At 34.5% G+C, this 23,346-nt stretch overlaps 1 protein-coding gene across 1 annotated transcript; it reads left to right on the forward strand.

The window, feature by feature from the left end:
- Window positions 1–11,963: 11,963 nt before the first annotated feature.
- Window positions 11,964–18,068, forward strand: PDC (phosducin). Its single transcript, XM_058538072.1, has 3 exons — window positions 11,964–12,042; window positions 14,538–14,689; window positions 17,530–18,068. The coding sequence occupies exons 1-3, from the start codon at window positions 11,982–11,984 to the stop codon at window positions 18,049–18,051; spliced, it is 735 nt and encodes a 244-aa protein (XP_058394055.1). The 5' UTR covers window positions 11,964–11,981; the 3' UTR covers window positions 18,052–18,068.
- Window positions 18,069–23,346: the final 5,278 nt, after the last annotated feature.

Here is a 23,346-nt window from a genome sequence, read left to right on the forward strand (position 1 = left end):
CCAGTAAACCAGTAAACAAATGCCAGAGTTAGCACAAAGTAGAAAGCAAATTATGGAAATAAATGTGTTTGGCAGGTGGCAGTAGGAATTAACTATAGTAATTCTTTTTTCTTATTATTTTTTTTTACCATAAACCTCTATAATTGTGCAAATGTTACATGTTTGAATATAAGAGTTCCAAGTTACAGTTGATAGAAACTTAAACATATACCCTCTGAATGTTAAAACCATTAATTACGACATTTTTATCAATAAGGTGAAACAAAATTTATGCACATTTTACATCAGGAGGCATCTTTTAAATATACATTGGTGTTGCATATGATTACATTCTAGACTTTTTAGCCAGAGAGAAAACACTCAATCCATACAACCAAATGTGAAGTGCCCTTAGAAACTCTGTTGGAAATCCCCTTGCTCATGAGATTATGTTTATGAAAGGAAAGTAGTGACCTCCGTATATAGCACACATGAAATATACAAACCAACAAAGTTCTTTAACATATGTTTCCCTCCTGCTAAAAAAGAGTAAAAAATGCCAAATTAATTTAGAATAATAAAACATAAATATTCAAATCTGTTTAGACACAATCACTGTTAAAATTGCACAAAGAACCATTTAAAGTTTTCAGATGAAACTACATGATTAAACCTTATAATTTATGAATTTAGATGTTTTCATATTAATTGCAATTAATACTATATATTTATCCTCTTGGTAGTTACAAATTTCCAGTTTTAAGCTTAGAGTAAGTTCAATTCCCTACTTTGGCAAAGTTAGGTGAGAAATTTGTCCACAAGGATGCAAGTTGTTAGGAAAAGATGGTAAATCGAACACAACCATCTACTTTCCCTACATCTTTACACTCCATTAAAAACAGTAAGAAAGGAATTTTTAATGGAAAAAACCAGCAACAATGGAGAAAAATGGAAATGAGAAAACAGCAATAAAACTCAAAAATCCAGAAAGCAAATAGACCCACAAATGACTTAGCCAACCCGAAAAAGATTTATTAAAAGCCTGTAGTAGGAAAAGATGAAAACTAAATCTATCTATACCATAGAATATCTCTTATATACTCCCAATTTTGTAATAATTCTAACACGTCACTGCGATTATCTTTTTACTTGCCTATCTCCTCCACTGGACTGTGAGCCCCATGACATAGGGAATAGGATTTAATTTTCTTTGTATTCTCAGTGCTTAGCCACTGCTTGCTCGACACAAAGTAGGTGCTCAAAACAGGTTATAGGACTAATGAATACCTACTCATTTTATTGTAATAAATAAATACTCATGTAATTGCTGTCTCTCGCCCATTTGATGCATTCTGTAAACTATAAGCTGACTACTCTTAGATGATAGAATATACATTCTATGAGGTAGCCTTGAACCAATGGTCTCATTGAAAAAGTCTTATTTCAGAAGACTGCAATAACATTTTCGGTCAAAGCATCCCCCAGTGAAGGGTAGGCAATCAATAAATGATTGTTGATTAAAGATTGTTCATATTTTGAACGGCACATGGAACAAAAGTGAAATGACCAACAAAATGAAACAAAGAGCTAAAAACATACATTAAAGCACAGGGAAGGTCAATAATGAGGCAGAAGTCATTAACATTGCTAAAGACTGTATTCAAACTTTTCCAGGATTTTTTTTTTTTTTTTGGCCAAAACAAACAAACAAAATGAATAGCAGAGATTTTAACACACAAGACATTTCAGGGCACTAAAAAAGGAGAAGAAAATAGTTGTTTGGTAAGTTCTAGAGAAAAAATGGATCATGCCAAATGAAGTTGTTGAGATGGATAGTTATCACGGTTGGATCAAGAAAAATTTGTTGATCAGAAAAACTAATTTTCTTTTAGAAAGTGGCAAGTGAATTTATGAGAACAGCTATCAGTCCATGCTGGAAAGAGATAATATTTTTTTCTCGAATAACATAAAATATGTGGGCAAAGACTGTATTTACCACAGGGACTTGAAGCTTTTTGGTTTTTTTCATTTATTTATTTGTTTTTGCCTTACTGTTAATGAACAGGCTTTGTTAATTCTCTTATGTCAATCCTATTACTTGTTCAGAGCTATTTCTGCCAGGGTCATCAATATCGAGGGATCTTAAATCTGAGCTTAAATCTATCCAAGCTCCAGAGGAGTTCAGTAGACAGGGATTCTCATCCATTGAGCATAATCAAGGATACCAGGCACAGAGAACCAAACTGTGAGTCCTTCTTAACAATATAATTTTAAACATTTTACCTTAGGGGAAAGAAGAACGATTTCGCTGTTTATATTTTATTGTGTTCTTTTAAAATATTTCAAAGTAACATTAAGTAATGATTTATCTACTATAAAGACAATTCAATACTGTGTATCTTATCCTCTTAAAGTGATTTGCCCTGGTTATTTCACTACTGTAAATTCAGGGTGAACATGCAATTTTGAGTCTGACTTTCTAGGAAGTTAAAATAAAATCATGAATAGAGAATTAATTTTGAAATTTAAAATTTTTCAGTCCTCCCTTTGAGTGAAGGGAGAACTGAAGGAAAGAAGTGATGATTCCTTGTACTTTGTATTTGAAGATTTGACTCCCAAGCTGTGAAAGGGAATATTATGGTTTGTGCTAAAGCACTCAGACCTCTGAACCAAACACTTAACCAGCTGTGTGTTCTTGGGTTTTTTTTCTGAATTTTATATTTTTTGTCTTGTTTGTTGTTTCTTTAAACTTTAAAGTGGGGATAATAACGTCTTTCAGAAGGTTACTTCAAAAATTTAATGGGACAGAAAATGATGTTTTTAAAAGAAAAGAATGCAAAGAATTTGTTGATATTTGTTAAATTAGGTAAAATTTTTCTTTCAGTAGTTTATTTTTCTTCTATTTTGCTCCCGTAGAGGTGATAATAATAATAAACCTTACAGTTTACATCATAAAAACGAATCAGGTAAAGTTTTCCCACAAAATTTTTATAAACTGCAAAAATAGCTTTTAATTATAGTATTCATTTTAAATATATATTTTTTTGACCACTGTACATGCTACTTAGAATCGCCTAACATTAAAGCTAGAAAAAATTTTAGAGATCATCTAACTCATCATGGCAATTTTTGGCCAATATAATTATGTTTATAAACTGAATTTGATATTATATGTTATTGTCAAAATATATATGAATCATTCACGATAATGTCTTTAATGGAATTCAAACAATGTGTGCTGGAATAAGTGAATTTATAAGATATAGAGATATTCAAAACAAGATATCTGCTCTGAATTTCCTGCAAGATTCTGACATTTCTATTTTCTTCAGAGCAAGTCAGAGAATATCTGTATGTAGTCAGAGCAAACCTGGATAGGTTAATATCTTTTTCTTTTATTAGGTGCAAGAATTCAGTTATAATTTGAAAGCTCATATTTTCCCAGAATATTTTTCACTGATGATACTGGTTGACAAATAGAGGACTGCTATTTGTTATGCATTCCTGACATACAAATTGTTTAAAAGGCTCTCTACATCTCCCATCTGCCAGTCTGATTTGTCGAAAAAGTAAAATTATTGGAGAAGGGTAGAAGCTGAGAAAACATTACACCTGCTCTGCAATGTCTTATATCAAAGTTTCTCTCACAGTTCTTCTATCAGAGTTGTTACGAACTTTACATACCAGAGAGGGGAAAAGTAATAAATAAAGTAAGGGATGTTTTCAATAGAATCAAAGTATGTTTTATATGTAAAGGAAAGAAAACTAACATTTGCTTAGTGCCAACCATTTGCTCAGCATTTATTTGTTACAGCCATTTTGAGGATGGTGTGTCCTATATTCCACTCATGCTTCTGGGGATTTATTTTTAAAGAAAACTCTCATTGTGATACAAAAACGTAAAAGCTGACCTTCTCTAACATTAACAACTAGAATGACTAAAGGTGGCAACAGAAATCCGGAGTGTTGTTACTGTCTCTGCAAAGTCCTACTCCATTAGACAACTGAAATTCAGAAAATATGTATAAACCACTATGACATAATGCTAAAAGGAAAATCAAACAGAAAATCACCTATGATTTGTAAAATCACAGGTAGAAAAGTCAATTCATTGGAAAACACATATATCACATTCAAAATTAAATCATCACCTCCCATTTTCCACTTATACACATATCTTCAGAAAATCTTTTTACTATTGTTTTCAAGGCATTTCATGTACATTTTATTACCCTGTATTTCACGACTTAAAATTAATCTCCCTTTCAGGTTGCAGATTCTTAAATGCCTTGTGGCAAACAGACCTCACTAGAAAGTAAATCAAAGTATTATGATAAAGAACCTTAGGGCCGGCCCTGTGGCTTGGTGGTTAAGTGCGTGCGCTCCGATGCTGGTGGCCCGGGTTCGGATCCCGGGTACGCACCAAGGCACCACTTCTCCGTCCATCCTGAGGCCGAGTCCCACATACAGCAACTAGAAGGATGTGCAGCTATGACATACAACTATCTACCGGGGCTTTGGGGGGAAGAAATAAATAAATAAAATCTTTAAAAAAAAAAAAAAAAGAACCTTAGTCAGTAATGAGATAAGGAGAATATAAAACAATTTTGAGATAAATGTATAGTACACGTGTGACTATGTACACACATACACATTCTTTGGGTGAGGAAATAAATTAGGCATAAGCAGTGTATATATGTATTTATTCCTAAATAAAATTTAGATTAGTTTGACTACATCTGTTATTAATTTTTTTTTTAATTTTTTTTGAGGAAGATTGGCCCTAAGCTAACATCTCTTGCCAATCTTGCTCTTTTTTCCCTTTTTTCTCCCCAAAGCCCCAGTAGATAGTTGTATATCATAGCTGTAGATACTTCTAGTTGCTCTATGTGGGATGCCACCTCAGCATGGCTTGATGAGCCATGCATAGGTCCGCACCCAGGATCCGAAGCGTCGAACCCTGGGCTGCCAAAGCGGAGCACACAAACTCAACTGCTACACCACACGGCCGGCCTCATCTGTTATTAATTTTAAATATTTGGTTTTAGTATTTTAAATGTTTAATTTTTTACCAATTAATATTTTCAATCAATATCTATTTTCTACCACTAAATCATATACACTTTACATAATACATTTTATAATATTTAATCCTCACACAGCCTTTTGAAGTCAACACTACTAATACTCCAGTTTCACAGATAAGAAAAATAAAGCACAGAGAGTTTTAGTGATTTGCTCAAGGTCACACAGGCAATAACTGGCAGAGCTAGACTTGAACCCAAGTGTTTACGTGTTCATCATTATGCTACACTGTCACTTGGAAGCATTGTAACGCATGGTTCTTGCCCACAAGAAGCTTAGTTCCTCTTTGGGGAAGAAGACATATATAAATCAATTAGAGAGCAATTCTAGAAATTAACTAATATATTATGAGGCATAAAAGCCCCGCTATATTGATATTAAACGTAGGACCACATCACTCTTATGAAAAATCTCTAGTTCTCGAAGTCAATAAACAAAATAGTGGGGTAAGGGAAAGAAAGAGGAAATTATGGCTTGGGTGAAATCAGTAGAGCTACCCTTATGATCTGAGTGATAATGCAGGTCTCCACAAGCCCAGTAATCTAAGTCCCAAGATCTGACATGGTGCTGTCAGACCTACCTGATGTGAAATTCCCACCACTAATCACTTTTTTTAATAAGAAAGAAAAAGCAGAACTGTTTTCTACAGGAGCCTAATATGACATTGAGGAAGACAGTCATGGCAGGGGTTAAAATGTCTGACGTTAATATATTAGCAGTGGTGAGAACATTAGCCTGGTTTAGTTGATCAGATTAGCTCACAGTCACCTTGGAAAATACAGGAGAGCAGAGACCTAAGGAGATATATGTTCAGAGGTGGAAAGGGATAGAACATGAAGCCCTGCAAGGGTGAGCAGCATACAGTGTGATACCCTATGGCACACAGATCGAGACACAGAGTCTAGGTTTCTATTAAAAGTGAAGATGAAGCAGAATTTCTATAGATTTTTCCCATCTAGCAGTTTTGCTTGGTTTCAGCCATCTAATAACACAGTATATTCCAACTACGCCTTAAAGATAGATAATTTGGTAAATTCCACTTTAGCTTAGTTAAACAATTATTTTATTTTTTATTTTTTTGTGTGTGAGATCAGCCCTGAGATAACATCTGCCAATCCTCCTCTTTTTTTTTTTGCTGAGGAAGACTGGCCCTGGGCTAACATCCATGCCCATCTTCCTCCACTTTATATGGGACACCACCACAGCATGGCTTGACAAGCAGTGCATCTGTGCGTGCCCGGGATCCGAACCGGTGAACCCCGGGCACCACAGCGGAGTGTGTGCACTTAACCGCTTGCGCCACCCGGCCGGCCCCAAAGAATTATTTTAGTCAAGCACTTCAGTACGTGATTCCCAGTCAGTTATTTACATCCCATGGCTAATCATTTTCAGACACAATAAAGTCATTTTTAGTATAGTAACTTCTTTGAAACAGCTTCTTATTTTATGTGTTTCCAGAAAGGAATATATGCATTCATGTATAAGAGAGAAGGAGGATTATTTGTTTTAAATTGCACAACAACAACAAAAAAAACATTTTGAAAATTTCACATCGGAGCCACTTCAATGCTCTGTTTTCTGCATTGTTTACGTCTGTGGAAAGATGTCATGTATGTCATAGGTAGAGAGGTAATTTTAATGTTTGGATGTTTAACCTCTTTACTCTGTACTTAGGGAATCCAGTATCAGAATACAGCATCTAAAACCATTAATTATAAGCGAAAAAAAAAAGGAATGGGGCCAGCCCCATGGCATAGCAGTTAAGTGCGTGCGCTCCGCTGTTGGCAGCCGGGTTCGGATCCCGGGCGCGCACTGATGCACCGCTTTTCAGGCCATGCTGTGCCAGGGTCCCATATAAAGTGGAGGAAGATGGGCATGGATGTTAGCCCAGGGCCAGTCTTCCTCAGCAAAAAAAAAAAAAAAAGAGGAGGATTGACATGGATGTTAGCTCAGGGCTGATCTTCCTCAAAAAAAAAAAAAAAAAGGAACGAAGACACATTTACCTGAACCTCAGCCCTACTAAATAAAATGGAGCACTTCTAGTGAAACTTTTTTCCTTAGCACTTAACCTTTTATTTCTCAATGGAAAACAATAGTTATTAAAATACTTAAAACAATTTTTTTTCTCCTCTGTGTGGAAAATACTGCTACATGATATATTCTCAGATGTGCTACTAGTTATTTGATCTGACCTAGACTAAGGTGAGCCCATACACTCTATCCAAGGTATATGTATCACTCTTCTGATTTACTTTTTAGAGCAATACTCTAGATTCTATTGCAATTAGTACAGGACACCAATATTTTCCTTAGGACACCAGAACGACCCAGAGACTGGCCAAGGAAATAACTGGCATTTGTATAACCTAACATGCACAAGCTTCCTGGCCTATGTTTTTGTAGGACCTTCTGCGGCATCCCAGGGTCCAGAAGCAAGGAAAGAACTAGTGAAGAATCAAAAAAATGGACAAGTTAAGCCTAGGTATGCCTCATTTCCCTAACTGCAATTCCTAGAGCATAGACAGGGAACGCTGAGAATTCCAGAGGCTCCAAAGCTTTAGAAATTAAGGAAAAGTCACGTTAAATAGGCCCAGAGCACAGAAATAGTAGCCAGCATCTACACAATTTAGATAATTCTTTACAAAAGTCAGAGCCATGTGTTATGGACTGAATTGTGTCCCCTAAAATTCACATGTTGATGACCTAACACCAAATGTGATGGTACTTTGATATAGTAATTAATAAGGAAGTAATTCATGATTAAATGAGGTCATAAGGGTAGGGCCATAGGATTAGCGTCCTTACAAGGAGAGACACCAGAGAGATCCCTCTCTCTCTGCACCACATAAGGACACAGTGAGAAGGTGGCTCTCCACAAGCCAGAAAAAGAGGCTTCACTGGAAACCAGTTCTCCTAGACCTTGATCTGGGACTGCTAGCCTACAGAACTGTGAGAAAACAAATTTCTGTTGTCTAAGCCTCCAAGTCTGTAGTATTTCATTACAGCAGCCCAAGTAGGAAACCAGGAAACTGTTTATACATGATTTCTGACAAATAGAAAAGTGAATGACTGAAGTGTTAGTATTCAAAGATATGCCACACATTGAGAAGATTTTTATATAAAATGGGCTACATAATAACAGGACTATGAAACAAACAGGCTTAATTTTAGTAATTGATTTTAAAGATTGCTGAAGCCATAGAATTGTTAGTTCAATTACATTTAAAAATTCAAATACCATTCTTTGGAGTATGGAATTAACTCTTTTAAATGGTTGATATGAGTCCATGAGTGAAATATCTCACTTTGCTGCACAAATCACACAAAGTTCAGTGTAACGTTTCCATAATTTTGCTACATGCAAGAGTAGTTCTATAAAGAGCATTTCCTAGTTTTATTTTGATACATAATTGATGTATATTGCCTATTACACTTGCTTTTATAAATGATCCAGAGACATAGAACTGATGATAATTTCTCAAGCAATACGTATGATTCTCAAGAATTAACAGCAGGCAAAGCCATTTTATCTTTTGTATTAACTTTCCAGAGTTCATTATCAGTCATTTAGAATTAATTCAGATAACTTGAAATTAACAAACTTTTTTATTACATTCAGTATAAACTAATGAGGTTTAATCCAAAACAGAGAAACATATCATTCAAGTAAGTACTATCTCCAGGAATTTAGGGACATGGTGACTTATTGATCTGTTATTTTCCACATCCTCATTCTTGATTTTAACACTTACACAAAAATTAGGTTGGGTTGTTTGGTTAATTGATACATTCATTAAGAATTTTAATGAAGAGGCAATGGCACAGTGGAAAAAATCAGAATTTTGGAGATTTGACAGTAAGAGAAACTTGAATTTGAAACTTACCTCTATCTACTCCATACTACCTGTGTGAGCTTTGGCATGTCACTGAATCTCTCAGAGCCTGAGAATCCACAGTAAATCTTGAACCACAGTAAATCTTGGTGAAGGTAGCAGTTTTTTGTCTCTTGCCCTACCTTGTCACCAATTTCCAATCACATACAGATGAGTTTACTATCACACAAAGTCTTGTAATAATCTTATTGTTATTTTAAATCCTTTAACCTAAAGCAAACATGGTATTTTTTTAACCACTAATAATACCATTGCAAACCAAATGTTGATCATATTTTTTAAATGACTGTTACATTGTGTATACAAACATAAAAGATATATTTTTACTTTATTTTACAAATTCATATAGCACTTACTATGTGTCAGGATCTAAGCACCTTCCAATATTAATTCAATTAATTCTAGGATACTAATGCAAATTCTGAAGAAGATAAATTATTTGAGATAATCAGAAAACTGCAGAGTGAGTTGATGACAGGGGATGTTAATAGGAGTGTAGATCAAATATATCAATAGCTAATTATACTCGACTTGTGTCTTCCTCTAGAGTCTTCAATCAGTGCAAGCAAATATGCCTCATGTTTCAATATTTTTCTTCCAATTTCTCTCTCTGTTCACTGGTTCTCCTAGTAGTAAACAGTGGTAAATTTCACCAATTTTTGTACTCTAACTCAAATGAAGGCATCGGGAAGGATGGACTCTGTCTTTTACTAAATAGGCAACTGAGCTGATTTAAGTCTTAGTATTTGTGAGTGCCACACTGGAAGAGTTTTGTTCTTCATGTAATTCAGAGCCCAGGGAAATGCCTGGCATATAGTCTCTTCTTAACATATACTAATTCAGTCAATGAATCGGGTTTTTCCCAAGTAACTGGATTATCTTTTCAGTAAAAAGATTATTTGAAACTGGCAAAAGTCTTTTTGAAAAATGAAATCTTTTTCTTCACTAAATTTCCAACTAACTTGGTAAGAAGCAAGTCAGGAGGCAAGCTATGCTTCTGTCTCTTCAATATCTGAAATAAAATTATTTTTAGATTTTCTTAAACCTTATTTATATTTATTGTGAATAGCAGCTACCCTAAATTAACTGTCTACTCTTGCAAAATAAAAAAGACTGGCTGGGTGTCTACTTTTCTGGGGACTAAACAGCTATTGAAGTTATCAAATAAGTTTCCATTACTTTGTTCTTTAGTGTTCTTTTGAAGCAAACTAATAATATTCATTTTTCTTAGATGCAAAAATTATTTTTAAATAATTACACTGAGTAATTAAGTACCCTCTTTTGTCCAACATTTACTTATGTCCATTTTCTTTTATTCTTTTTCATTACTAAATCCATTTAAATTTAATATTTTTTATTGCACTTATAGTTACACAAATATTGGAGAATGGATTGTTATTCCCTTGACAGCCTTTTCTTAAAATTCTTTTTTTGTTCAAGGGAGTAAAATCAAATTATCAAAGATCTTTGACCTCCAGTGATTCCAGGTAGGGACTGTAGGGAGGAAAACAATAAAATTATGAGACCAGTCCAAATGTTGGAAGCAGAAGTCAAAGTAAAAAGGAATCAAGACAAAGATTTCTGGTTTACCATTCTGTGCCTTGGGAATGTACCAAACAGACCACGTCTAAGGCTAAAGCGTAAATCAATAAAAAACTAAGATGGGATCAAAGCACAAGCTGGATGACATTATCGCTTAAAACTGACTTTGAAAGAAAGAGGCAAAGGGGAAAAGGTAGAGGAAGAAGGAAGAGTAAAAAGAATATATCCACTGTCAGTATATCCTCCCTGAGTTGAAAATTTCAAGAAAATCACAACTCTGTGGATTCCACAGGGAATATGTTAGTATGTATAATAATAGAGTTTTCCAGATAACGGAAAGATAAATAAGCAAATATGTTGGATTTGAGTGTGAACTAAGAACAAATAGGTTCTACATGAGGGCATCAAGGAGTTTCCTATGAATAAAACTCCATATGCTTTTGGTAGATTTTGTGATGTATTTCAGCTTCTCAAAATTCTGTAGGCATAGATACTGGTTGTTTTCATTTGCTTGATGTGTAACATCACCAAAACTTGGTTTATGGTATGGAAAGAAATTATGGTGTTAGGTTTTGAATAGGACTGTTCCTTAGACCATCATTCTTTAATGCCAATTCAGAAGTTGGATTTGTCAAACCATATTGAGAAAAATGATTATATTATTGTATGTTAACTTCCATAATAGTATAATGGTTTAAGATTTGGCTCTAAAATCAAATCTAGATTCAAATCCTTTTTCTACCACTTACTATGTGATCTTGGATAAGTAACTTAAACTCCCTGTTCTTCAACTTCCTCAGTTGTAAAATGGCATTAACAATTGTCCCTGCCACATACAGCTGTGTGAGAATTAAATTATTTTGACACATAAAATAATCGGAACAATGCCTGGCACATAGTAAGTATTCATAGTAAGTAATTATATAATTACTATTAATTAAAACATTCTTATTATATAAAATATTGGAATATAATTTTATGAAGTTTGGTAACTAACAGTAATAAAAAAGAAAAGAAAAAAGAAAAAATATTATACTATAAGTATATAATTATTACCAATTAAAACATTTTTATTATATAAAATATTGGGATATAATTTTATAAAATTTATTAACTAACAGTAATAAAAAATTTTTTTAAGTGAATAAAAAATGTTCACTAAGTACATAAACCTAAACTGAAGGCTTTTTAAGTAAAAAAAAAAAACTATGTATTATGTAAAATCCTCAGGTCCAGATATCTTTAATAATACAAGTATTAAATTAATGCTGTTTTATAATGTAGACAGAAACATTGTAAACACTTCACCCCTTAGTGATAACCCTTAACCTACTATGGAACTTGGCAACACAAGTATATATATGTATGTGTGTGTGTATATATATGTATCCTGGAATTCATCTATCATCATTACTTATTTGTAGTTCATCATTACTTAATTGTAACTTCGTCCTATAGTTTATATCGAATCCAACCCCTAAAATGGAAGAAGCCAAAGGACAAAGTTTGGAGGAAGACTTTGAAGGACAGGCCACACATACGGGTAAGCAAAGCTAGAAGAAAAAAAATAATTATTAAACTAAAATTAAATCTAGAGATTTCTAATGTTCTTATGGCCACTATCCAATATGAAATTTAAGTAATATCTTTGAATGGTTTAATAGAATCATCTAAAAAATATTTGAGTGGTAAATTAATTTGAAATCAAATACTCTTAAAACAATTTTATTTAGATGTCAAAGAATAAGAAAACCACTAATTATTGAAAATTTTTTCTGCCAACTATCACAAGACCTCTCTGTCTACACTATAATTAAGCCACTTTCCTCTCACCTAGTTCCCACCACTATGGGCTTTCCTCGCAATTGTAAACAATAATAGACCAAAAGGTAAATAAATAAACTGAGTTTTTAATTTTAATTTTTTGAATCTGAAAGAAATAAGGGGAGTAATAAAACATTATTAAATCAAATGAATTTCGATATTCCTCCAGAAAACCTAAGACTTCAATTCATTTCATCCAGAGCCTGTTTTCTTAATCTGTTAAATTGTGTGTGGCTGTCTATATGCCACTACTGAGAAGTCAAATAGCATGGCTTAAATTATAAAAATCTGGTTTCTCTTAACTCTATTGAATCTTATTTGACTAATATTTCCTTCTCTCTTTTAATGATACAAATTAGAACCTTTAAATTTAGCCAGAAGTTTGAATGAATTCATATGAGTACTAAACAAATGCATGGGAATTCATTTTATAATGGCAGTGTGAGGAATATCTTTCTAAGTATGACACAAAACCAAGAAACCATAAAAGGAAGATTGATAAATTCAGCTATAGAAATGAGAGAAGGAAAGAAGGAAGGAAGGAAATGTCTGCTGTCTAGTAAACTAAAGTCACCAGGAACAAAATCCAAAAAGCATTTAACAAATTGAGTAAAACATTTGCAACTCAATTGACAGACAAAGGCTTAATTTCCTATTAATATATACTAAAAGCTCCTATAAATCAATAAGAAAAAACCCAACAACCAAATGGAGTAATGGGCAAAAGACAGAGTGGATCATTCACAGAAAAAAAATGGCACTTACAAAGTTAGAACTATAGCGAGACATTTTTCACACAGTTTGCAAAAGTAAAAAAGTTTAATAAGACACTTTGGAAAGGGGCACCCTTATACACAACTGGTAGGAGTGTAAATTGGTACAAATTGTAAGGCAGTTTAGCAATATCAAAATTAGAAATGTATATACTCTTCGACCAAACAATTTTACTACCATAACCTATAGATAGACCTGCACAGATAGAAAAAAAACGCATGTCCAAGGTTCTTTGCTCAGAATTATATGTCATAGAAAAAAGTGGAAGGAACAGTGTACATCAATAATAAACTGTTTAAGTAAATTAATATCTACAAGATGGAATGCATGCCTCTATTTAGAAAAAGAAAGAACCTCTTTACATAAGTATGTGAGAATAATCTCTGAGATATATTATGAAGTAAAAACAAAAACAAGGTGAGGAAAAGTATGTATAATATACTGCCATTTACAAAAAGGAGAAAAAAAGATTCCCGTTTCTACACACATTAACACATGCCATATACATGCATATTTTGTATATGTGGAAACATCTGGAAGATGAAGACTACACAAGTAAACAAAAAAAAAAACCTGAATGCTTGACTATAATTAATACAAATAAATTTATATTAAAATTATATATTATATCAATAAAAAATTATTAGGTAATACGTCGCAGAAAGAGAAACTATATCCACAAATATAATGTGATATTAAAGTATGGATACAGCTAAGCTTTAGTGAAGGATATTTAAAACTGCATATTTTCAAGAATTTAGACCTTCTTCCAAGAACTGTTATTATTTATCAAGGCAATTGAACATCAGAATTATGGCTAGATCATCCTTGATTTAATTAATTTTCATAAATCTGCAAATCCCACTCTTTCTATATTTGTAAAAGACTCTTAGAAGGAATTGGAGGGTTATGTAACAATTTTCTTAAAGCCATTTTAGTTTTCTTAATTGAGGTCAGGGCTCCTTCTCACTGGTTGTTTTTTGTGTGCTATTGTTTTCTGGACCTTGATAACATTTCAATTTGCTTCCCCAACAACCCTAGTTTCCTTTGTTAATAGTGTGGTGTCAATTTTAGTTTATTGCTGAAGCTTCTTATTTAATAAAAGTGCTATTTTCTAAAATTCTAGTTTTCCCTCTATACTCTAATTTTTTAATATCTTTACCCCCAAATTTTGCCAATAATTCAAAGTGCATAATTTGTATTTTCATTAACGCTGATGTTTCAGAAAGATTCGTTGCCAAAACCCATTTAACAAGATTAATGTGAGAGAACATTTTTACAAGCAGGGCAGTCAGAAATTTCTAGTCCAAACAAAATGTTTGTTTCTGATGCAGAAGATGACAAGTCTATTCCCATGGTGATACATATACAAATTTCAGTTGCATAAGTAGCCCTTTTGAAAATAAAAAGAGAAACAATTTGCTTCTAATTTTATTCCAGGACCCAAAGGAGTAATAAATGATTGGAGAAAATTTAAATTAGAGAGTGAAGATAGTGATTCAATTCTACCTAGCAAGAAGGAGATTCTCAAACAAATGTCCTCTCCTCAGAGCAGAGATGACAAAGACTCAAAAGAAAGATTCAGCAGAAAGGTAAGATAAGGAAAAATCAATAATAAATAATTTACAATGTGTTTTTTAGTCTAAATGACTCTAAAGAATCACTTTAGAAACATTATAAAATACAGATATATTTCAAAAATATTTATTACAGTATTGTTTGTACTGGCAAAAAAAAAGGTGGGAATGAAGTGAATGCCTATGAAGTCATTCCATACTAAGAAATATGTGGCAGCTATTAAAAGAATGAGTTACAAATACCTGAGTTGACTTAGAGGCAGTTCCACACTATAAGAAGGCAAGATACAGAGAATTTTAAGTTACATATATGATCCCATTCTCTAGAGCAATGGAAAAAACCCACTGTATTTGTTATTATGCTTATATGATTATATGAGCATGTACGTAGAAAGGTGTGGAAAGATTCTCACTAAGTTTACAATATTGATTATTTGGAAGAGTGGGATTGGTTGAGAGTTCTCAACTTCCACTTTCCAAGGAAGAAGAAGAAAGTAAGCAGAATAAGTCACACATTTTTTTTTAAGATATCCATGATTGTTTTAAAGCAGTATTTAGAAAAAACAAATCTCACTTATTTACTTGTTGTATAATATGTGTGTCTATGTGCATAAAGAGATACATTAAGGGTGATCTCTAAAATGTTAATAGAGATTATCTCAGAATATTAGAGTGGTGAAATTTCAGTGTTTATTCCTTCCTTCCTTTAGCTTTTAGGTCATTTTTGAATCTTTATAATTAGCATGTATTATTTATATAACAACAATAATAACAATGTTAATAAAAGAAACCATAAAGTGATTTTCATCGTAGGGAAAAATCGCTTTAGCGGATTATATATCTCCAAACCAGCATATATGAGTTGTTGTATCCTGATTCTTAACACAGACTGTGCATCAGAAATATACTTGGTTCTAGGTTTCTGGTCATTGTAAAAATCTTCAAGTCTAAGATCTCGTTTTCAGGTTTTCGTTCCTTCACTGAGTCACTATGTGATATGGATGAGACAATTGAGTTTTCCTATCTGAGGAACTGTAACAACACCTCCTTCACTTGTTTTAAAGGGATGTGAAGAGAAAATAAATGTGAAAAGTGTTTTGAAACATCTAAAATGCTATACAAATGTGAGACATTATAATTATTAAAGATGCTGTACTAAGGTTAAGCTTTAAAAATGCATCTGAATGCCTAAATATCTCTATGCCTGAATATGTGAATGGAACAAGTTCTCATAAGAATGCTCAAACGCATCTGTAAATTAATATTTGTGTGGTTCAATCTGTTAAATTAACAGAACAATGGTAGCAACTTAAAAATTATACAAAACATTGAATAATTTTTAGAGTTAAAACAAATTGAATTGGGACAATAATCTTAAAGCAGAAAAAAAATAATATGATAAGAAAGAGAATGAGGACATTAGAAAAATAAATATGAGGCGGAAACAAAAGAAGGAAGTAGTGAAAGCATCAGATACTTCTACTTAACCTGAGTCTCAGTATCTTCTGCAAAATGAGAGTAATAATATCTACCTCATAGGTTGGTTGTGAGGATTAAGTAAAATAATCTATGTAAAGTACCTAAAACATAGTAGATTTTCCATAAATACTAGTTTCTTGTCATCTCAACTCTCTACTTTAAAATTATCAGCAGTTGCTGTTTGAGAGGCTACTTGATGATAAGGCAGTAGCAGCTGATACCCCTGGGGAGCCGTCCAACCTCCCTGGTTCTGGGCTGCTCCACATCTCTCAATCCAACTATGTCCCATCATCGCTCCTTTATATCTTTTTTTTCTGAAAGGGGGAAAGGATGTTTAACATTTTATTGAATAAGTTAATAATGGTGTAGCTAGTAAGAAAGGCTCTGCAGGTAATTTTATACTCCAGCCATAGTGAAAAGTAGCTGTCTTGGAAGACAGAAGTTAGGTCTTTTCTCACTTTAGCCTAAACCAGTGGACAGGAATCACCTGATGGGCTTGTTTAGACACGGCACGCTCAGCCTCACCCTTACAGGTCTGATTCAGTAGATCTAGGGTGGTGCCCAAAAGTTGGCAGTTCCCAGAACTTCTTAGGTGATGCTGATGTTGCTGGTCCAGCGTTAATCTCTTGACTAATCTGATAAACTCCAAATAGTAGTAAAAGCTGTCTTGCTTGTATTCCATCCTATATATTCCAGAAAATCAGTAAGTGATGAGATATAATCTTTTTAACAGCTTTTGTGGAGGAAACACTAATGTCCAAAGGCATTTGCTGGGGACAAAATTTAAATGTGTGTGCGTGTGCACGTGTGTGTGTGTGTGCATACTTTTTTTTTTTTTAATGAAAGTCACTCCAGAGTAGACCTTGCTGGGTTTTTTTCACCCAAAGTGATAAGGAGTTAAGTGGCCCATTTCTGACTGAGACCATGACCATCTCGTGGCTCAACTATATTCAGCAATAGTTATGCATGCATTTAATCATGAAATAATTACTGAATCCCTTTTATGTGCCAGATATGGAAGAGTGATGAATGAGACAAATAAAATTCCTGCCTCCAGGGAACACATCAATTATAAAAACTATTAAACAATTAAGCAAATATATAACACAATTTCAGGTAGTGTTTATTGCTATGAAGAAAAATAAACTAGCATAAGAAATAGAAAGCATGAGGTGGGGACTCTTTTAGGTAGAGTAATCAAAGAAGGTGACATTTGAACAAGGCTTGAAGGCGGTGAAGGAGAAGACCACATCAGGAATGGGGGCAGAGAGAAAACAGCAAATGCAAACCCCTTGAGTTGAGAATGGGTTTGGTGTGTCTAAGGTATATAAATTTCTGACTGAATGATCTCTATCATTTCTTTTGTCTACTCCCAGATGAGCATTCAAGAATATGAGCTAATCCACCGAGACAAAGAAGATGAAAATTGCCTTCGTAAATACCGTAGACAGTGCATGCAAGATATGCACCAGAAGCTGAGTTTTGGGCCTAGATATGGGTTTTTGTATGAGCTAAAAACTGGGGAGCAATTCCTAGAAACCATCGAAAAGGAGCAGAAGATCACCACAATTGTCGTTCACATTTATGAAGATGGTATTAAGGGCTGCGATGCTCTAAACAGTAGCTTAACATCCCTTGCAGCTGAATACCCTTTGGTCAAGTTTTGTAAAATAAAAGCTTCTGATACAGGTGCTGGGGACCGCTTTTCCTCAGATGTACTCCCCACACTGCTTGTCTACAAAGGTGGGGAACTCTTAAGCAATTTTATTAGTGTTGCTGAACAGTTTGCTGAAGAATTTTTTGCTGGGGATGTGGAGTCTTTCCTAAATGAATATGGGTTACTACCTGAAAGAGAGATACATGCCCTAGAGCAGACAAGCATGGAAGATGTTGAATAAAGATTCACTTTGTCAGTATCTCATATTTCTCCTTTACACGTTGAACCTTGATTTTGGTAGTATCCATATTCTTTTAGAGAACATCAAGTATGGCCATGGCCATTCTCATTTGGAAACAAAATCAGATTGACACTAAAATTATATGATTAGCATTTCTTAGTATTTAGTTATTCAAATTGATATAATGCTTTACCACAAAACATTATAGTCTTCAGCAACACGTTAGTAGACAAAGAGGATACGAATAATATTGTGACAGTTTTTAAAACTCCCTGTCAAGTTATGTGTTGGCTTTATTACTCCTTGTTTTCCCCTCAGTGTTATTATTTGGGTTTTTCAAATTATATTATTAATTATAATTTTGCTTGTGTAATAAAAATAAAGTCTCATGAGGAAACAAATTTTCTATTTGAGGTCTATTCTTTCTCAAGCATTACATAATCAAGGCCCCCCAAAAATTATATAACCCAGAATACAAAAAAATTATCATTCAGTAAAGCATCTTACATTCCAACCAAACTAATGCACAAGAAACTTAAAAACATTGTACTGCATTAAAGTTAAAAAAAAAAAAAATGAGTATTGTTAAAAGTACAATTTCAAAAGCTAACCTTATCTGGGAAAAAAGGCAGAGTATAAGTAAGGTCTTTTTACTCTTTGGACAAAATAATATTTAGTAGTAATAATAATTACAACTATCATTTATTGATTGCCTCTGATAGGCCAGTATTTTATACATATCATTCTAATTCTTAACTACAATTCTGCAAGTGGATAGTATTACTTCCATTTTATAAATGGTGAAACAAAAACACAGAAGTAGAGTGGAAGTTCTACTTTTATTCCCCTAGAAAACACTTGGAAAACTCTTCTACGCAAACACATGGAAATGTAAAATACAATATAAGTTGAAAAATGTTTTTAAATGCATGAATGAGCTGAAGAGTGAGATAGAAATTTCTAGGTGTCTGAATCAGAGTGGAAAATAACGGTGAGTGAGAGCTGAAGTGATCTGGTGTATAACTGAAGGCACAATGTTTGATAAGTAACCAAAAATGGGGTCCATGTGAGAAATGTGCTTAAAACAGGTTTGCACACTTTCCCCTGGCAGACCAACTTTGAAACCGGACACTTGTCCCAAGTTTTAAAAAAATTTTTTTTTTTTTTGTAATTTATTTACTTATTTTTCCCCCAAAGCCCCAGTAGATAGTTGTGTGTCATAGTTGCACATCCTTCTAGTTGCTGTACGTGGGATGCGGCCTCAGCATGGCCGAAGAAGCAGTGCGTCGGTGCGCACCCGGGATCCGAACCGGGCCGCCAGCAGCGGAGCGCGTGCACTTAACCGCTAAGCCACGGGGCCGGCCCCACTTGTCCCAAGTTTTAGTCTCCATTCCCCTAAATGACTGTTTTATAGCTTCTCTTCTTTCCTTAAATCTTTTATACCCTTTTCTCCCAGTCCAAACACTTTACCTTGCTCATTCTTCATTGAGAAAATAGAAGTTATCAGATGAGCCCTACCTCATCTTCCCATCACTAATTTAAAATGTGTATCTGCATGTAAACACTGTTTCCAGTGACATCACAATGACAGACAGATCATGCAGCTGTCTCAGGCCAATTGATCAAACTATCTGTGGATCTTATTCTTTTCAGTCACACAGTAATTTTTCTCCTGCAATTATTTTCCCTCTCTCTGCATTATCTATTTCTTCTTTCTCTATATCATATTATTCATATTGGCATATAAATGAGTTTTTAAATTACTTAATATTTAAAATATGCCCACCTACTGGCCCGGTGGTGCAAGCAGTTAAGTGCACGTGCTTCGCTGCGGCGGCCCGGGGTTCGCAGGTTGGGATCCCAGGCTCGCACTGACGCACCGCTTGTCGAGCCATGCTGTGGCGGCGTCCCATATAAAGTAGAGGAAGATGGGCATGGATGTTAGCCCAGGGCCAGTCTTCCTCAGCAAAAAAAAAGAGGAGGATTGGCAGATGTTAGCTCAGGGCCGATCTTCCTCACAAAAAAAAATATATATATATGCCCACCTATAATTTAAAATTTCCAGCCATCCCTCACTTCTCGGCTTTCCTTTACAATCAAGTCTCTCAAAAGAAGTATCTAAAGTCACAATCTTTATTCCTCACTTCCAATGTTTTTCATCCCACTCCAATCAGGCCTTTGTCCCAAGCACGCTAATTACAGTTGTGGTCATCTTGTCAAACTCAGAGGCCAATTTTCATTCCTTATATTATTCTGTCTCCTATAAGCATGGGTCAGACCTGACCACCTCCTCTCTTTGTGTGTCACTTCCTTTGGCTTCTTTGAAAACACACTCTGCTTATCTGCCTTCTATTCTACTGACAATTCCTCCTAAGTCTCCTTTGCTGACTTCTTCTTTAAACACTCACCCTAGGTAACCCTCTCCTGTCCATAGTCTTAAATACCATTTATATTCAGACTGCTTTCTTTTTTTTTTTTTTTTTATTCAATAGAAGTTAGTTTTATTATTGTTACTATTTTATTAACGACTCAGGCTTACTTCTCCATGAAACATTTAAGAAATCAACTCTTTTTAACTGTCAGGTTAAACAGTCAGGGGTGGACAATTCCTTTGCAAAGTCATTGCACTCAGCACCTTGTTTTTCATTCTGTTCCTGTGACTGTCTCCTTCATGGGCCTTGAGTTCTTTTTTTTTTTTTTAATTTTTTGTTTATTGCAGTAACATTGGTTTATGGCATTGTGAAAATTTCAGGTGTACATCATTGTACTTCTATTTCTGCATAGATTACATCATGTTCACCACCCAAAGACTAATTACAACCCATCACCACACACATGTACCGAATTATCCCTTTCACCCTCCTCCCTCATCCCTCCCATCTTCCCCTCTGGTAACCACCAATCCAATCTCTGTCTCTACGTGTTTGTTTATCGTTGTTATTATCTACTACTTAATGAAGGAAATCATACGGTATCAGACTGCTTTCAAATTCACATTTCCAGCTTCACTTCTCCCCTAGACTCCAAAATCCTATGTCTCAACTAGAGGAAGAGAGGAAAGGAGGAAAAGAATGGGAAAGAAAAAGAAGGTCTGCAATTATACTAGATATTGGTGCTACAAAGAGGGGTGAGAGAGAGTTCCTAACAGTGGCCAGCTTACACTGACCAGTCCCTAACATATAGTTACTGCGGTAGGTACTGTTTCTGCTCATGAATCTAAAATTCCCCTTTCTCTTCCTCTTTATAAATTGGGAAAGGCATTTTAAATACCCTATGGCCTATTTCTAAGTTGACGAATACTAGACATATCACAAGGAGAAAAAGTGCTGGGAGGGAGACATGCAGGGTAATTATACATAAAATAAGGAGCTTTTAAAAATAGTTCAACATTTTCTCTGATCAAGTAATTGCTAACAAATTTATTAATCCCATACAGAGTTCTCTGTTAGAGAATTACTGAACTTAAAAAAACCATAGCAAAAAACAGCATCCTAGGGGCCGGCCCCGTGGCATAGTAGTTAAGTTTGCGTGCTTCACTTTGGCAGCCTGGGGTTCACAGGTTCGGATCCCGGAGCAGACCTACACACCGCTCATCAAGCCATGCTGTGGTGGCCTTCCACATACAAAATAGAGGAAGATGGGCACAGACATTAGCTCAGGGCCAATCCTCCTCACCAAAAAAAAAAAAAAAAACAGGATGCTTATACAAGATAGTTATAATTAAAAACTCCTTAGTGGAACAACACTTTAGATTGACAGTTATTTCATGGACTGGAAGTAAATACTTAAAAAGATGACGGCAAGGCTGTGAGGAAGGATAGTCAAACATGTATCTCAAAAGAGACCGATATTTTAAGAATAAAATATAAGTTCTTTTCAATTACTCATCATTATTAACTGCAAGGTAGTGCAGCTTTGTAGGGCAGGGGTAGAAAAGCATAGTGAAACAGGGAAAGACTCTCAGCTATGGAAAAGAAGAATAAAAATGAGTGCTTTGAAAGACTGCTGTTCAATGAAAGCTTTACTCTTGTAAGAAATAACCCACCGTGTATTAATCTAAAATAGAGAGCTAGCAAGCTTAAGCAGGACTAAACCCAGGAATGTATTTAACCCACAATTGCCAAAACAAAAGTATCTAGGTGGCACCTGTGTAGGGAGTAAGTGATGATAGCAACCATTCTCAAAATAAGCACTTGGTGACTAATGGATGCCAGAGTGAAGCTTTGATGGCAACACTCATCAGGAAGAGTCGGACAAAAGGCAGGATTTGACTAGAATATCTGAAACCTGCTGCTGCAGAAATCCTGGATTACAAACTCCCCTCATGTAAACACTTAATCTGCTATTATATTTGGCAGGAGGAGAGGAAGAGATCATTTCTGTCTCAGCAAAAAAATGAAGTTTTAAATGTAAAGGCTGTAAAATGTCATAACATGTCTCATAACAAACCCCCCAAATAATAACTGGAAAAAAAGACATGAAAGAAAAGCCAAGAGCGTTAGTTGTAAAATACGAAAATAACAGGAAAATTTGTAAGGAATAGCAAAATTATCATGGAAAGTGAGAAGCTCATTCATTCATTTGTTCATGAGATCGTTACCAACCAGCTGCCGTGTGCCATGCAGTGTCCTTGACCTTTGGAAGCTCAGGGCAAAGAAAACAGACATTTAAACCAGCAATGGATGATAAACGCATCTACATTTGTGTCTATATCTATGTCTATAGTAACAGTGGTGGTTAATAGCCTGAGCACTGGTGCCAGATTTCCTAGATTTGAATCCACTCACTAATTTTATCATCTTGGGCAAGTTAGTTAACCTCTCTGTACCTGTTTCCTCATCTGTAAAATAAGGATAATAATAACACATCCTCACTGGATTGTTATGAAGAAAGAATGAGTACACCATGTAAACTATTTAGAGCAGTGCCTGTCACATAATAAGTATTATTCAAACGTTAGTTATTATTGTTATGACTAACAGATATATATGAAGTAAAATGGTGCAGACAGTACATAGATATAAGATCATAAGATCTTAAAGACATGCTTATGTAAATAGCAGCTAATCTATGAAGTTAGGATGCAATCCAAATATCCCAAACACACCACTCACATCCCTCTATATAAGGACCTTATTAAAAATCCTATATATTTGAATTGAAAGAGAGAAATCCTAAATAACTGCCATTTCGAATTGACTGTAGATACCACAATAAATATAAATTAAATTAGTTCTGAAAACAGAAGTGCAAAATAAACATTAACACACAAATGAGAAAGAAATCTACAGAATT

This window comes from Diceros bicornis, chromosome 4, assembly GCF_020826845.1.
Source record: "Diceros bicornis minor isolate mBicDic1 chromosome 4, mDicBic1.mat.cur, whole genome shotgun sequence".
In the NCBI taxonomy this organism is placed as follows: Eukaryota; Metazoa; Chordata; class Mammalia; order Perissodactyla; family Rhinocerotidae; genus Diceros; species Diceros bicornis.

What these genes read in the sequence shown, in the direction of transcription:
- PDC (XM_058538072.1), top strand. Translation starts at nt 11,982, where the DNA reads ATGGAAGAAGCCAAAGGACAAAGTTTGGAGGAAGACTTTGAAGGACAG. An exon ending in AGGACAGGCCACACATACGG is followed by an intron (nt 12,043 to 14,537) that starts GTAAGCAAAGCT and finishes ATTTTATTCCAG; the next exon opens with GACCCAAAGGAGTAATAAAT. An exon ending in AAGAAAGATTCAGCAGAAAG is followed by an intron (nt 14,690 to 17,529) that starts GTAAGATAAGGA and finishes GTCTACTCCCAG; the next exon opens with ATGAGCATTCAAGAATATGA.